We start from the raw sequence: 18,041 nt of genomic DNA on the forward strand, positions 1-18,041 counted from the left end.
GATCCCTTAAACCTGGGAGTTCAAGTTCGCAGTGAGCTGTGATCATGCCACTGCTTACCAGCCTGGTCAACAGAGCTAGACCTTGACTCAAAAAAAAAAAAAAAAAAAAAAAAAGCCCTAGATGTTACAGACCTTTCTATTTTTAGCAATATGTGACAAAATAGATGATCACTGCGTAATACCCAAGTACATGGGCTATGGGTAAGATTTTGCCAATAATTTGTCAAGAGTTAAAATAAGAGCTGAAAAAAAAGTAATAGTCCTCCTTTGCAGATTATTGGAGAATATTCATTGGTTTGCTTTGCTCGTATCCCCCAACATTCGAATGAACTTAATCAAAAATTTTCAGGGACCATTGTGAATAAGCACATTGTTAGTAAAATTTACCAGTAACGTTTATTGATTATAACTTAGAAAGGTGAAATTAAACACAGTTCACCAATGATATTTCATAGGTATTATAATATGAATTCTAAAGAAGACGACTGCCAGGGGCGGTGGCTCACTCCTGTAATCCCAGCACTTTGGGAAGCCAAGGTGGGCGGGTCATCTGAGGTCAGGAGTTCAAGACTAACCTGGCCAACATGGTGAAACAACATCTCTACTAAAACTACAAAAATTGGCCAGGTGTGGTGGTGCACTTCTATAATCCCCGCCTCTTGGGAGGCTGAGGCACAAGAACCACTTGAACCCCCGGGGCGGAGGTTGCATTGAGTGGAGATCACACTACTGTACTCCCGCCTGGGCAACAGAGTGAGACTCTGTCTCAAAAAAAAAAAAAAGGTTAGAACAATACATTTGACAAAAGCTTAATCATTATTTTCAGAGGTTTGACATGGAAAAAAGTTTGAATCAAAAATCCATTTGCTTTATCACAAGAACTGTGGACTTCATATTTGTTAATGAAAGAAAAGGAGCTGTCACTAGATTTAAAGAATGATCCCATGATTAATTACAGGTAAAAAGATCAGATTACTAAAATGTAGGCGAATGATGAGAAAAGTCAGTAGGAGCAAAAACAATCAATGCTCTTCTCCCATTTGCTACCACTTACTTGTGAAGTAGCTTCTTGGTGGTAGGTACCAAGAAAATAAAGAGGCCTTATTAAAGAGACGTTGCCAGGAATTATGCATATTTCAAGCATCAAATCTGACTTTAAAAAAGTATATTCATGAAAGCACACCGAATTCTTCATTAAAGATGTTAAAATATTTTATTTTGGAAGTTTTATAGAAATTTAATATTTACTATCTTCCCTTTCCCTTGGTCATCTGACGTTAATTATATAACATAAAGAAAACACAATGATTATTTTAGTGTAGGCCCATGTAAGATGTCCCTAAAATTTCTCAAATTTACCCCATTGTGCCATATAGATATATTTAATTCCTTTTTTTTTTTTAGACAGAGTCTCACTCTGTCACCCAGATTGGAGTACAATGGCATGATCTCAGCTCACTGCAACCTCCACCTCCCGGGTTCAAGCAATTCTCTCACCTCAGCCTCCCAAGTAGCTGGCACTACAAGTGTGCAACACCATGCCTGGCTAATTTTTGTATTTTTAGTAAAGACAGGGTTTCACCATGCCTACCAGGCTGGTCTTGAACTCCTGACCTCAGGTGATCTGCCCGCATTGGCCTCCAAAAGTACTGGGATTACAGGTGTGAGCCACCTCACTTGGCTGAGATATATTTACTTTCTATGTGTGACATTGATAGGAAGTCTGAGAAGCCTGTGCATAGCTAGAGTGTCTAATACAGAATTATCAATATATGTAGTATATTTGATTGAGGTTCAAGAGCTACCATTATCCAAATATGGTGACAAATTTCAAAAGAACCAGAAAAAATGTGATGGATTTACACGAGGTCCATCTTTACAAAATTGTATTGAAAAATAAAGAATTCGGCCAGGTGTGGTGGTTCATTCCTGTAATCCTGGCGCTTTGTAAAGCTGAGACAGGTAGATCATCTGAGGTTGGGAGTTCAAGTCCAGCCTGACTAACATGGAGAAACCCTGTCTCTACTAAAAATACAAAATTAGCTAGGCATGGTGATGCATGCCTGTAATCCCAGCAACTTGGGAGGCTGAGGCAGGAGAACTGCTTGAACCAGGGAGGCGTAGGTTGCAGTGAGCCGAGATTGCAACATTGCACACAAACCTAGGCAACAAGAGCAAAACTCCGTCTCAAAAAATAAGGGAAGGAAGTGGGGAGAGAGGAGGGGGGAGGAGGGAGGAGGAAGGGGAGGGGAGGGGAGGGGGAGGAGGGAGGGGAAGGGAGGGAAACGGGGAGGAGGAGGGAGGGGAAGGGAAGGGAGGGGGGAGGGGAGGGAGGGGAGAGGAGGAGGGAGGGGAAGGGAGGGGGGGAGGGGAGGGAGGGGAGAGGAGGAGGGAGGGGAAGGGGGGGAGGGGAGGGAGGGGAGAGGAGGGGAGGGGGAAGAAGGAGGGGAGAGGAGGGGAGGGGGAAGAGGGAGGGGAGGGGAGGTGAGGAGGGAGGGTAGGGGGAGGAGAGGGGCGATGGGGTAAGGGGGAGGGAAGGGAGGGGAGGGGAGGAAAGGGACGGCAAGGGAAGGATTCTACCACATTAATAAGTTAAACCACAAAACTGAAGATAAGCAAAAGAGTGATCAATCATAAATGATATACTTCAAGCTGATGTCGTAACTATAATTATGTGGTTGAGGAAATATTGGATAGTAAAAGCCTAATGATTATTTTATGTACTAATCTGAATTATTTCCTTTGATGGTTATATTGAGGAATTGGTGACTTTCCCTTTGTTCTCCTGCTTGCTTTGCTGTTTTCCCTAAATATGTCTGCTGAGATGAACTAAAGAGAACATTTTTCCATAAGTTTCTCTAAAAATCTACCAGATGGGATCTTCTAAAGAATCCAACAGGAAACACACTCTTCTAGGAAATCACTGAAGGTCCCAAACCACTCTGATATGAATGATACCAGGCCTCGAAACTAACATTGAGCATACACAGGTAAAACACCAAATAGCAGGCACCAAGACAGAATACTACAAGCTTTTCCTTCTTTTTTTTTTTGAGACAGAATCTTGCTCTGTCACCCAGGCTGGAGTGCAGTGATCTCGGCTCACTGCAACCTCTGCCTCCCAGATTCAAGCCATTCTCCTGCCTCAGCGCCCCCAACGCATGCCCGGAGTAGCTGGGATTTCAGGTATCCGCCACCACACCTGGCTAATTTTTTTGTTTTGTTTTGTTTTGTTTTGTGAGTTCTGTCACCAGGCTGGAGTGCAGTGGCGCAATCTCGCCTCGCTGCAACCTCTGCCTCCTGGGTTCAAGCAATTCTGCCTCAGCCTCCTGAGTAGCTGGGAGTACAGGTGTGCGCCACTATGCCCAGCTAATTTTTGTATTTTTAGTAGAAAAGGGGTTTCAACATGTTGGCCAGGCTGCTCTCCAACTCTTGACCTCAAGTGATGCACCCACCTCAGCCTCCCAAAGTGCTGGGATTACAGATGTGAGCCACCACGCCCGCCCTACAGGCTATTTCCCCACAATATGCTTGATCACTGTTAGTACCTGGTTACACAGAATTTTCATTCCAGGAAGCACAAATGTAATATATTCACAGCAATAATGGTCAGCAGTTAATCTTTTATTTAGGGAAGAAAGCGGGAGAAAATAAAAAGAAGGAAAGGAATCCACAATATAGGCTGTGATAATCTTAAGTGCTCTGAGTAAGCCATATAGTAAATCTTCAAAGTATTAGAGATACATTGAAACATATTTGAAATGAAATTTCCAGCTTGGAACATTAAATTTAAAAAATAGCAGCAATAATTATTACTGCTATTGTTATTAACCCTTACACTATTTTAGAATAATAAAGGAAGCCATAGACACTGTATCTCTAGGTCTCTATGAACCTTAATAAATATGTGGTTTGTAGAAAACCTTACTGGAACGTCCCTTATATTCAATTAAAAGATAAATTAAAACCTCAGTCAGGATAGCAGCTTCTAAAGCATCAAAAACACTTATTAAATTCTATACTCTTTGGTTATTTTCTTAACCCCAATTCTGAAAAAAATAAATGAATTCAGCACTTTAAAATCAGATACTTTGTACGTGAATTGCAATAACAGTTTTATTAAGTGTATGAAAAAGGTCTAGCAGCCAGGCGCGGTGGCTCATGCCTGTAATCCCAGCACTTTGGGAGGCCAAGGCGGGTGGATCACGAGGTCAGGATATCGAGACCATCCTGGTCAACATGGTGAAACCCCGTCTCTACTAAAAATACAAAAAATTAGCTGGGCATGGTGGCGCGTGCCTGTAATCCCAGCTACTCAGGAGGCCGAGGCAGGAGAATTGCCTGAACCCAGGAGGCGGAGGTTGCGGTGAGCCAAGATCGCGCCATTGCACTCCAGCCTGGGTAACAAGAGCGAAACTCCGTCTCAAAAAAAAAAGAAAAGAAAAAGGTCTAGCATTATTTATCACCTGCACTATCAACATAAGTTTGAATTATTATACAATTTAAAAAACTAAACATTTAGAAAAAGTATTAACGACATCGTATATATTTTACATTCAAAACCATGGATTATTACAACATATTTTTCAACCTGTCAGTAGAGGATCAAATGCAAAAAAATTGCAGCAAATTTATCTAAAGGAGCTTAAAAATATAAGACGGAGTTAAAACATTACAAATCTTGTCTGTGGGGTTTTTAAACATTCAGAGCTTCAAGGACTTTTATACAGTATAATAAAGACACACGGGTTTTTCTTTTTTTTAATAATACAGACACATAGTAATTATAAATATGTTAAACAACTTTAACTTTTGTTAGTTAACAAAAATCCCTTTAAGTTATTTTTGGCATGGTGCCTGAGGCTTCATCAAAAAACCGGATGGGAAGCATTGCTTATTTACAGCTTCATAACATGTGGGCTCCAGTCTTCAGGTAGATTTCCAGTTAAAATGTAGGCTTGTTCATGTATTCTTCCAATGTCTGAAAGAGAACAATAAATTAGAACAATCTTCCCTTTAAGTCACATCCCTTAGCAGATTGTGAAATCGGCATTTTTATTTATTTGCCGTAGTTGAAAACGAGTTGTCAAAAGGATACATGGATATAAAATCTTTGCATTCTAATCAAAGTTTGAGTATAATTTGTATACACATCCATATGGCTGGAATTAAGTAACTTTCAACCGAGAAAAAGTTAAGTGTGATCATAAAATGAATGTCTGGTAAGAGTAGTGCTTGGCCAGCGCAGTGCTCACGCCTGTAACACCAGCACTTTGGGAGGCTGAGGTGGGTGTAGCACCTGAGGTCAGCCTGGCCAACATGGCAAAACCCCATCTCTACAAAAAAAATACAAACATTAGCTTGGTGTGTTGGCGCACACCTGTAGTCCCAGCTACTTCGGAAGCTGAGGCAGTAGAATTGCTTGAACCGGGAGGCGGAGGTTGCAGTGAGCCAAGTTTGTGCCACTGCACTCCAACCTGGGTGACAGAATGAGACTCCATCTCAAAAAAAAAAAAAAAAAAAGAGAGAGAGAGAGAAATGCTAAAGCAAAGTTGCCAAGATATCACTGTTGACTTAAGAAAAACATGTTTGCTAAAATCATCATGAAGACCACCACATCCAGGTATGTATTAGAGAATTCTGAATTATATTTGTATAACATATGTATTGTTACCTATATTGTGCAAAACATCTTTATTATATGTATTGTCAAGACAAAAAAGATAAACAGGCCGGGTATGGCAGCTCATGCCTATAGTCCCAGCACTTTGGGAGGCCAAGGCAGGTGGATCACCTGAGGTCAGGAATTCAAGACTAGCATAGCCAACATGGTGAAACCCCATCTCTACTAAAAATACAAAAATTAGCTGGGTGTTGTGGTGGGCACCTGTAATCCCAGCTGCTCAGGAGGCTGAGGCAGGAGAATCACTTGAACCCAGGAGGCGGAGGTTGCAGTGAACCGACATTGCACCGTTACACTCCAGTCTGGGCAACAGGAGTGGAACTTCATCTCAAAAGAAAAAAAAGAAAAAGATAAACAGACCAAAATTTTTAGAAATTTCTTTACTTCTCTCCCAAGTTCATAGAAAAAAATATATAATTTCTATGTTTCCAAAGGCATCCATCCTCCAAAGTAAACAAATTACGTTTCTTTTTGACTTTTACATGTGCAGGTTTGTTATATAGGTAAACTTGCGTCCTGGGGATTTGTTACACAGATGATTTCATCACCCAGGTAGGAAGCCTAGTACCCAGTCGTGATTTTTCCTGATCCTCTCCCTCCTCCCAACCTTCACCCTCTGATGGGCTCCCATGTGTATTGTTCCCTTCTATGTATCCATGTGTTCTCATCATTTAGTTCTCACTTATAAGTGGGAACACGCACAGCATTTGATTTTCTGTTCCTGGGTTAGTTTGCTAAGAATAATGGCCTCCAGCTCCATCCATGTCCCTGCAAAGGACATGATCTTGTTCTTTTTATATTGCCCATCAGTTACTAAGTTTGCTAAGGCATAATTTTTTTTCAGCATTTAAAAAAAAATGTTTGAACAGACTCACGAGTACAGGCAGAGTTCAAAGTTAACAGTGATGTTGCTGGTCCTATACCATACAAGACGGATGGGCCTTCTCTTGTACTCTCTCCTACTATAAACATCTATATTTGTGTCACACCAGAGCCTCAGGTTGAATCAGTAAGAAAGCTCGAGAGAACAAAAAGCCCACCTGTCTCTTTCGTTTGAGTCACGATTCGCTCATTTAGCAATCCAAGGTCAACCTGTTCTTAAGTTTAAACCCCAGGGTATGTGATTCATATGAACCTGCCAGGAAGTCCACTAACTGATATGGGCGGAAGAGAGCAAGGCTACTGGCCGAGCAAGATTGTTCAGGAGATAGCAGAGCTAGAAGTCTGCCCTTATCTTCGAAAGAGATTTTCTAACTGGTTTTCACCAGCTCTATCTAGAATTCCACAGTTCCTCTGCTGAGAAATACTTGTGCTCAGTCATCCATGTTTACTCAATAAAGCTCTCACCTCCTAAATGGGCATTGGCTGAGAGCCCCGTACCCCTCTCTACCCCTCTACAGATGCTGCCCATGTCTTTTAACTTAGCAGAGGGATCACACAGGCCATTGGCCCATGCTGGTTTTGTGGAATCTAGAGTGTATACCATTTAAGTGGGAATACAAAGTTACAAATACAAAATCAGATATAAAGTATATTTGGGATGAGAAAAGAAATGACCGCAGATTATGAACTTTGAAGATGACAGACACCACCAAATAAAAATCAGTTGCATGTTATTTTCATTAATTAATGGCTTGACGCTCCTCTAGCATATATTGCATTGTATGGCTATGCACTTTTTGCAGTTAAAATATCTTACTTTTGCAATGTTGACAAAAACCCATGACCAGATGAGGGCATCGCTAGACCCTGCCTGCAGCCTTGAGACGGGTCTGGAGTTGACACTTTCCTGTCCTTGTGGTTCAGTGGCCTCTAGTCATTGGCACTGCTCACACCGCCAGATGACTCAGTCTGCTAAACACCACACTGGCTGCCCCGTGTGAGCCGAGCCAGGCTGTTACTCAAGCTGTGTAAACCAGCAAGGTAAAAGTTGGTATTTTCTTGATCTTGCTACTTTAAAGATTTGGGGCAGACTTTCAGAGCTGGCAGAACCTTAGTTGCCCTCATATTCGCAAGACAGGGACTGGAGTCTGTATCTCGGGACCTCTTCTGGTTACATCTAGCTCTGTGGTGTTTCTTATGCATACAGCTCAGTGCATGTTGTGACTTCCTATTGCATTGTAGTTTGGCTTAGCTGATAAAATGGTTTACTCTTAAGGATGACAGTGTTGGGTGCATCTAGCAGTTTCACATGCATCCACACGAGGGCGCACGGTATCCTGTTGCTCCTGAGATACAATCTGACCCTTCCTTTTTGGAGACAGGGTCTCACTCTGTCACCCAGGCTGGAGTGCAGTGGTGCGATTACCACTCACTGAAGCCTCAACCTCTTGGGCTCAAGTGATCCTTTCACTTTAGCCTTCCAAGTAGCTGAAATTACAGGTGCACACCACCACGCCTGGCTAATTGTATTACTTTTTGTAGAGATGAGGTTCTCACTATGCCTGGTCTCAAAATTCCTGGGCTCAAGCGGTCCTTCTGCGTCAGCCTTCTGAGTAGCTGGGATTACAGGTGCACACCACACATGGCTAATTTTATCTTTTTTTGTAGAGACAGGGTTCTCACTATGTTGCCCAGGCTGACCTCAAACTCTTGGACTTAAGCAATCTTCTGCCTGGGCCTCCTAAGGTGCTGGGAATACCGGCATGAGCCACTGCAGCTGTCCTTGAGCCTCCCTTCTTGGCAGGTTGTTAGTCAGGTAAAACACACTGTTTGTCCCTCCCACGTATTGCAAGTTCTGCAGTTAATAACCACTACCTCCTTTGAGAGTTTCATTGTGTTTTTGTTTTTGAGATAGAGTCTCACTCTGTCACCCAGGCTGGAGCGCAGTGGCGCCATCTTGGCTCACTGCAACCTCTGCCTTCTTGGTTCAAGCGATTCTCCTGCCTCAGCCTCTCAAGTAGCTGGGATTACAGACCTTCATCATCACGCCTGGCTAATATTTGTATTTTTAGTAGGGATGGGATTTCGACATGTTGGCTAGGCTTGTCTTGAACTTCTGACCTCAAGTGATCCTCCCGCCTCGGCCTCCCAAAGTGCTGGGATTACAGACATGAGCCACTGTGCTTGGCCAGAGAGTTTTATTTTCCTTCCAATAACTTTGTGCCATTGTCCATATTGTTAGTACCCCCAAATAAGTATCCCCAACCAAGTAAACATTTCCTTCTTCTCCTTTTATCAACATCTAGTCACTGCACACTCAGAATAAGCTTTGAACATCTGGAGATTTTAGGTTATTTGTCTTCTTACTAAATATGCAGGCAGGTGCAGCTTTTTTTTTTTTTTTAGATGGAGTCTTGCTCTGTCGCCAGGCTGGAGTGCAGTGGCGCAGTCTCGGCTCACTGCAACCTCCACCTCCTGGATTCAAGTGATTCTTCCGCCTCAGCCTCCCGAGTAGCTGGGACCACATGCCCATGCCACTACGCCCAGCTAATTTTTGTATTTTTAGTAGAGATAGGGTTTCACCATGTTGGCTCTTGACCTCGTGATCCGCCCACCTCAGCCTCCCAAAAGGTGCAGCTTTTTAAAAGTTATTACTATTCTAAGAAACTGTTATTAAGTAGGAGTTAGAGAAAAGTCTTTAAAGGCTACTTAAGGGGGACAGTTGTTCTCACAGCTAAAGCAATGTCACAAAGGCCTCCCTTAACCTTCAGTAACTACAAATATATGATTAGCTCCAAAGGACAGAAAAAAAAAGCAGTAATTGTTTTCCTTGATGCAAGTATATCACTGGCTCTTATCCAGTTTAAACTTCTTAAGCAGGCAAGATAAACAAGTCCATTTCTCAACAAGCTCCCCAAAATATTCATTGACTTCGAATACCAGAGCTCAAGAGAACACTAGTAACACTCTCTGTATTTGGCAAGTGTTGTTAGTGCAACAGAAGAAATTGAGATGGCAGCCATGACATTGCCTGCTCACCTAAATAGGGACACTGGGACTAAATGCAAGGTCCCCTGAGACCTACCCATCAAGTCCCTCCACTCAATCACCAGGAACATGAACTGCCAATTAGCGTTTAATTGTGAAAGAGCTCACTCTTGAAATACCTACTTCCTAGATTTAAATCTAGCAACACCAGATTTCCAACCACCTTTTTTTTGAGATGGAGTTTTGCTCTTGTTGCCCAGGCTGGAGTGCAATGGTGCAATCTCGGCTCACTGCAACCTCTGTCTCCCAGGTTCAAACAATTGTCCTGCCTCAGCTTCCTTGAATAGCTGGGATTACAGGCACCCACCACCATGCCCAGCTAATTTTTGTTTTTGTTTTTGTTTTTGTAGAGATGGGGTTTCACCATGTTGGCCAGGCTGGTCTCAAACTCCTGACCTCATGATCTGCCTGTCTCGGCCTCCCAAAGTGCTGGGATTATAGGTGCTTCCTGGTTTAAGAGGATTTCAGATTAACCCAGGTGTGTCTTGGCCCCCCAATTCAGTTTTAATTACCGAAGTGCCAAAGACCCTGTTAAAAGTCTGTTTCTCTTGTTAGGAGATTGCACAGTCAGGACCCTGAGGATAGAATTTAAAAAAACCTCCTCCCTCTCTGCCTACCCCAACCCCCAGTAGATTTTATAAAACAGTTTTGTGAAATTTCCAAACCACTGATTTCTCAAATACTTTGTAAAGTTTTCTCCCTGTGGCATTTGGAGACAGCCAAATCAACATTGGAGAGTTTAAATGCATTTTTTGAGGTGAGACTCCTCTGGTAATGAATCCATTGGACTGCTAATAGGCACACGCAGCTGTTTGTGGCACCCACTCAAATAGATGTCTTCCTTCACATCCATTCACCAGAGGACTGATTCTCTGGCTGGGTGGAAGCAAGTAATCAGCCCAAAGATGCACTAAAACAGCTGCTGGGAATTCACAGGTAATGGTGTTTTGTTAACCTAATCACCCTCTTCCACATAGCAGAAAAAACAGTTTTAATGCCAGTTTTATTTATTTATTATGTTTTTTATTTTTCTTTATTTCTGAAATGGAGTCTCGAGTCTCGCTCTGTCACCCAGGTGGTGCAGTGGTGCGATCTCAGCTCACTGCAACCCGTGCCTCCTGGGTTCAAGTGGTTTTCCTGCCTCAGCCTCCCAAGTAGCTGGGATTACAGGTGTCCGCCACCATGCCTGGCTAATTTTTTTTTTTTTCAATAGAGACAAGGCTTCACCATGTTGGCCAGGTCTCTAACTCCTGGCCTCAAGTGAGCCGCCTGCCTCAGCCTCCAAAAGTGCTGGGATTATAGGAGTGAGTCACCGTGTCTGGCCAAATGCCACTTAAAAAAAAAAAAAAAAGTACTTTATAAGCTCTGGATCCTCTTGACCTACTGATTTGAAAATAGGAAGGTGGGAAGACCCACTGAGACCGTGGGAAGAGGATCTAGAGGTGGAGGAGCTGGGATGAAACCCAGGCCCTCAGAGCATCTCATCTGTGAGGGCAGAGGTCAGTGGGGTGAAGTGCTCTTTCTCACAGCGTCTTGGGAAGAATGGAGGGGCTAATAGGTAAATTCCCTGATGAGGTATGATGCAAATCTGTGCTGCTTCTAAAAGATCATTCCCACTTAATTTATATGGAAATCCCAGAGTCCAGAGCAATACCAAACGGATGCTTCAGGGCCCATTTATACGTTGGCAGGCAAGCCACGGTGTTCCCAATTCATTTATGCAAACAGGAGCACACGTACAGCCTTCTCAGAAGGTGTAAGAAATTTTAATTACAATGATAAATACCGTGCTCAATAATAAAGCTTTAATATCCCTGGCAAACAAAGTCACAATGTACTGCTATTCTCCTTTCCCAGGGCAGCACAGGTATTTTAATGAAAGTCTTTTTATATATCTCATAAAATTATTATTGGAAAGAATAGAACTAAGTATTTGATACCTTTTTGGCAGTGAGGTATCCTCGCACTCCAAAGCTCAGCCAAAGGTGAAGAGCAAAAACTCTTAAGCCCAGTTACCTGGGTTCAATCTCTATACCACACTTCCCAGCAGTGTGAAATTGAGCAGGTCATTTAACCTCTTGGTGTCTCAGTTTACTCATCTGTAAAGTGGGGGTAACAATACCACCCACCTTTTTGAATTGCTGTGAGAATTAAATAAGCTAATATATATACATAGTTTCGAAACTGTACCCAGCACAAAGTAACCAGTAAGCCTGGTTAATACCATAATTATTAACACTAACATCATCATCATCTTTCTCCCGTGGTTTGGGAAACTGTACTGACCTCTTGTAACATATCAGAGTCTTCAATGGCTTTGACAGCGATTTTCTTGGATGTTTCCTGAATTTCTCCACCTATTATAAACTCGTCCAGGATGAAATAAGCCTTTTCAAAATTAAAGATAATATCCAGCTCGCAGACCTGGTAGGACAAAAATAAATGTTTTGATAAACTTGCAGTTGTATCACGGGAAATATCTGCCCGAATCTCGAGCTTTTTCAGTTTGCACTCATGTGGCATACCAAAAATAAAAATATCAGACGGCATTTTAAGGACAGAAAAAAAGAATGGGGAATGCCAGGCCTTTAATAAAAGGAAGGCCGCATTCTATTAAAGCAAAGCATGTACTTAGATAATAGTGTTTTGTGTTGCAACAGGAAATTTGAGACTCGGTAAGGGAATGAGGCTACTCGGCTTTTCTTTCTATCTGCACCAAGAAAACTGAGCCCAGCTGCATCCCAGGCAGGAGGGCAGAGCTTCCTTTCTCCTGCTCTCCGCTCTGTACATCTTGGCTTCTAGCTTTAAAACTCTCTCAGAAACTCACTCTTCAGAGGAAAATGAGCTCAACTGTGCTAATTTTTCTCAAAATTATGTCACAGCCAGTGGTTCCCAAACTCATTCCAAAGGCTCATTAAAACACACAGGTGCTGGGCCCCCACCCCCAGAATTTATGACTCAGGAGGTCTAGATAAGAATTGAGAATCTGCACTTTTAACAGGCTCCCAGGTGATGCTGAGGCCTCTGGCCTGGGGGACTTCACATCAAGAACCCCTGGCACAGACTAAAGCAGAGTCTGATAGATTCTGGTGTTTATTTAAAGTGTAGCAAGAATGGCAAGATCTCTCCCAACATCCAAATAATGCTCATTTCCAAAACTCGCACCCTCTCCTTGCTGTCTTCCCTACTTATTCCTGTACTCACTGCCACCCTCTCTTTCTACACCATACCCCACCCACCCAACTGAAGCTGTTCTCTTGAAACTCTGCTCATTGAAAGTCTCCAGACCTCCCCAACGTTTACCTCTCAGTAGCATGTGGTACTCTTCACCAATCTCTGATCCTTGAAAATCTCCCTTGCTCTCCTGATTTTGGCAATACGGCGTAACGCCTCTTTTTCTCCTCTGTCTCTGATCATTCCTTCTCAGACTCCTTGGGTCATTTCTCTCCCTCCTACCCTGCATTTGTTTAAGAACTATTTTCCTGTGCCTAGTACATATCAGTCAACAGAACAGGCAAACATCTCTGCTGCATGTTGTTTATATTCTAGCCATCCATCTTCTCTTTGAATATTCATGTTCCTCAAGAAAGGCTTTTCTCTTTGCAAAATGCATATTCTCCTGGACAAACTCACTGACTCTCTAATGCTGTGTCTAGCATGCAGGTAGCTCAACAAACCTAGACGACTGGCCCTGATATCCCTCTGGGCCACTAGTCCAATATTTTCACCCACTGACTAGACACCTTCACATGCCTATTCCTCAATCCATGTCACCAAGTCCCAAACTGATATCAAGACCATTCTTTTTCCCTTAGACCCTATTTTGCTTAGTAGTTGTAACCTCTTTCTAATTTTCCATCTAATTCATTCTAGAGTTCAACCAACTTACCTTCCCTCCCCCGCTTATTGCTCTCCCCGCCTTGATCTCACCCCCGGGATGTGGTCATCAGTTCCTACTGATTCTGTTGTCTAAATAAATCCCTACCCTCCCTCTCTGCTCTGCTTTCACAGCTGCTACTTCGGCTTGCAACACCTCTCAGTCAGGTCACTGCAATGACCTTCCAGGTGGTGGCTGTTCCTGCTCAAAGCCATTGACCACTAATGCTTTGCTAAAATGCTGAACTTGGTCAGGTGTGTGGCTCACGACTGTAATGCCAGCACTTTGGAGGGCCGAGGCAAGTGGACCACCTGAGGTCAGGAGTTCGAGACCAGCCTGGCCAACATGGTGAAACCTCACCTCTACTAAAACTACAAAAAATTAGCTGGGCGTAGCGGTAGATCCCTGTAATCCCAGCTACTTAGGAGGCTGAGACAGGAGAATTGCTTGAACCCAGGAGGCAGAGGTTGCAGTGAGCCAAGATCACATCATTGCACTCCAGCATAGGTGACAGAGAGTCAAAAAAAAATGCTGATGTTATGCCTCTCTTGTGTAAGGTCTTATGTTCAGGACAAAGGCGTAGGAATCTCTACCAGCCTAGGCCCTGTTGTCTGATTTCCTGTGCCAGTGCTCATCCATGCATCTGACACACATGCCACAAACTCACAATGTTATGGTGCTTTTTTGTGCCTTTGCCCTTTGCACATTCCAACAATTCTAGGATCATGTCTTCAAATGTCCTTTTCTTTATTCTCCTGCTGGCAAAACCAAACTCACTTTTTCAAGGCCAAATTCAAAAGTCAGGCACATGGCGATTCCCCAAATCCCCTTTTCCCCATTCAGATTTCACACCCCTTCCTGTGGGTTCTCACCTACATCTTCTGTGCACTAGTTTATGCTTACTGATTACTAACCACTCCCCCGTACGGTGAGTTCAGGATGGAAACTTTGTCTTCATCATCTTTATATCCCCGGTTTCTGGCACATTGTAAGACACACAAAAAATCCTTGCAAGATAAATGAATGAGGAAGCTTAAATAGAGGCCTTTTTAGGGCACAGTGGCTCACGCCTGTAATTCCAGCACTTTGGGAGGGTGAGGCAGGTGGATCACCTGCAATTAGGAGTTTGAGACCAGCCTGGACAATGTGGCGAAATCCCGTCTCCACTGAAAATGCAAAAATTAGCCAGGCATGGTGGTGCACGCCTGTAATCCCAGCTACTTGGGAGGCTGAGGCAGGAGAATTGCTTGAATCCAGGAGGCAGAGGTTGCAGTGAGCCAAGATTGTGCCAGTGCACTCCAGCCTGCGTGACAGAGCAAGACTCCATCTCAAAAATAAATAAATAAAAATATATAAATACAGGCCTTGTTTCTAATACGCTAAAGATTAATAGCATCCTAGATAAAATTCTATGGTTGTACTGAATGCTATAACTTTGCATGAAATAGATGTCAATATTTTAGCAAATTCCTCCATATATTTACAAGTTAGGTCAATAAACTAGCAGACTCCACAAGGAACATGGTTTAAGTTGACAGATCCAAATGAATCCAACTTCCACACAGAATTCCCATGTGCCATACTGGGGTATATCATAGTTTATTTAAGCAGTTCCTTTATGGCTATGGGCAGACTTTGGGCTGTTTCCAATTTATATTCTAAATGATGCTGCCATAATTTTTGTTGTCCATATACAGTATTGCATGCTAATTTGAGGATAGCATAGGAATAAATTCCTTGAAGAATTGTTGGGTCAAAGGATTTGTACACTTAAAATTAATAAATACTAAAATTTGGTCCTCCAAAATAGGCTATAAAACTTAAAAATTTCACTAACAGTAAGAGTGATGACCTACTTATCTATACCATCTCCAGCAATGGACAGTCTCTAAATTTTCAGATGAACATTAATTAAATTTGCATTTCCTGCTTATTAGTGAGACTGTACATCTTACCAGATGTGCACTGGCATTTTCCATTTCTTGCCTTGTCTACAAATTGCTTCTTAAAGACTTTGCTTTTCTCTATTGTAATATTTGCCTTAGAAATTTGAATAATTCTTTCTGTATCACAGATACTATCTCCTTTCCCTGCTGCTATATATGTTGCAAGCATTTTCTATGTAGAAGCTGAGAAGAATGAGGTAGATTTCATGCACAAATATGGCAAGAGCTCTAAGACTTGCAAAGGGGAGAAAAAAGAAAGTTGCAGAATAATAAGCAGAATGCAATCCTGTTTTTAAAAACCATATATCTAGAGGGCTATGTAAAAATCTGTATCATTCTTGCAGTTTTAAACAATAGAAGGAAACAACAAGAAATCACAATAGATCAGACATCCACGTACATGAAAGAAGGTATGAGAAGAAAAGAGTTACCAGAGGTCAGAAAAAGCAGAAGTCAGGAGTTACAGTAGCAAGCTGAGGAACCTCAGAGTTCAAGGCGTAGACCGGGAATCCAAGATAGACAGGAGCCTCATTAGGAGAAACCAGCAATTAACATCCTGCAAAGTGAACCTGACAAATACTAATGAAACTCTCTAGGAACTTCTTATATCCCACTTTGACACAACCCCAGGTCTGGGTCCTCCAGCAGCCATGGGGCAATTAATTTACTGTACTTGTTTCAAGGGATAAGGGTAAGGTAACGTGGTATGCAGAATTAGTGACACAATACACACACACACACACACACACACACACCTTGGTTTACAGTTACTATCTTTAGATCATAAGAGAAATGAATATACAAGTTCCATAGGCATTATAGAGAATGTTACACCGAGCAACTATTTCACATACAGCCACTCGAAAGTGCTACCTTACAGTTATTCTTTGAGTCTACTGCCATCTGAGAATGAGAGAAGACCTCGGACCAGTCTGGGTATTTTGTGCTTTTTGTGTATTTTTTTGAGGCAAAGTCTCATTCTGCCGCCCGGGCTGGAGTGCAGTGAAGCCATCTCAGCTCACTGCCTCCTGGGTTCAAGCAATTCTTCTGCCTCAGCCTCCTGAGTAGCTGAGATTACAGGCATGTGCCACCATGCCTCGCTAAGTGTGTGTGTGTGTGTGTGTGTGTGTGTGTGTTTAGTAGAGAAGGGGTTTTACCATGTTGGTCAGACTGGTCTTGAACTCCTGACCTTAAATGATCCCCCTGCCTTGGCCTTCCCAAAGAGCTGAGATTACAGGCACGAGCCATTGTTCCCAGCCCCAGTTCAGATTTCCAAAGCTACTGCCTAATTACTCACACCTGTAATCCCAGCACTTTGGGAGGCTAAGGCAGGCTACTCACTTGAGGTCAAGAGTTTGAGACCAGACTGGCCAACATGGTGAAACCTTGTCTCTACTAAAACTACAAAAAATTAGCCAGGCATGGTGGCATATGCCTATAATCCCAGCTACTCGAGAGGCTGAGGCAGGAAAATTGTTTGAACCTAGAAAGCAGAGTTTGCAGTGAGGCAAGATCGCGCAGCTACAATCCAACCTGGGTGACGTAGTAAGACTCCATCTCGGGAAAAAGAAACAAAATAAAATAAAATAAATTCCACCCAATACAACAAAAATATGTCCCTGATGCTCAAGTGACTCCATGCTTTCTAATTATGCAAATAGCCCTGGCTTCTTCCTCCATTGCCATGTTAATAAACACATGAGCCTCTTTATTTTCTTATGTATCTAGATTCTGAGTTAAGCTTTAGAAAGATAGGCGCTATCATTTAACTTATTTATCTTCAACATCCTAGCCTTGTGCTTTACTGCAATTTGGCTTGAGGTTCTTCTCTAACAGCAGAATTCACGGTGCAGTGAGATTATTTCTGGCATTTCCCCAACTGAATCCTTTTGGATAGAATCTAAGAAGGACATGTCCTTATTAAATTATGCTCTAAAGTAAATACAAAAAGTTTCAAGTTACATGCAGCAAATGCTTCAAATAATAAGAAACTATATAAGTACCATAGAGCTATATATAAAATAAGAATAATTATAATGCAATCTACACTACACAGCAATGAACAGTTTATTAAGTATCACTCTCTCTTCACCCCTTCTAGCAGACTGATCAGGTTAGCCAAGTAAACACTTCTCTTAACCTTTTTGATAGTCATTTTTCTCTTCTGTAAAACAGAGACACATGACAGGCCCCAAATCCTTGATCTGGTGAGTGAGTGGGCCTATACCAGCATCTGGGGGACTCATGGTGCTCTTCACCTGACAGCAAAAACAAACAACAAAAAACTCCCTACACCATGTTCAAAAGCCCTCTTAGACATCAACATCCACACACACTGGGGCACCAGTAAAAATTCACACTGGAGTCTGTAATACAGAAATATGGCAGATACCTAAATCCTTAGACTCTTATGTGGCATGAGACTCTGAGGCATTTCCTCTGAGCCTCTATAAATTGGGTTTGATGCTACTTACTGAAGATCGGAAGATTAGTTAATCCTTGTAAATCTCCTTGGAATTGAAAAGTGCAAAAAAAAGTACATAAATTAGTAGCCAGAGATTTTGATCCATCTGTCTTCAGCAGATAATATTTTCCAGTATTATAC

At 42.4% G+C, this 18,041-nt stretch overlaps 1 protein-coding gene across 3 annotated transcripts in view; it reads right to left on the reverse strand.

The window, feature by feature from the left end:
* Positions 1–3,605: 3,605 nt before the first annotated feature.
* AP1S3 (adaptor related protein complex 1 subunit sigma 3) overlaps positions 3,606–18,041 on the reverse strand; it is an 83,284-nt gene continuing 68,848 nt past the window's right edge. For 2 of the 3 annotated variants that reach the window (XM_054257986.2, XM_008999574.5), the window contains exons 4-5: positions 11,900–12,037; positions 3,606–4,981 (exon numbers count right to left, since the gene is read on the reverse strand). In XM_054257986.2, coding sequence (XP_054113961.1) covers positions 4,946–4,981; positions 11,900–12,037 — 174 coding nt within the window. In that variant the 3' untranslated portion in view covers positions 3,606–4,945. Of the gene's footprint in view, positions 4,982–11,899; positions 12,038–15,867; positions 15,964–18,041 lie in introns of all 3 variants that reach the window. The other variant, XR_013519406.1, reaches the window with a different exon arrangement.

Source organism: Callithrix jacchus, chromosome 6 (assembly GCF_049354715.1).
Source record: "Callithrix jacchus isolate 240 chromosome 6, calJac240_pri, whole genome shotgun sequence".
In the NCBI taxonomy this organism is placed as follows: domain Eukaryota; kingdom Metazoa; phylum Chordata; class Mammalia; order Primates; family Cebidae; genus Callithrix; species Callithrix jacchus.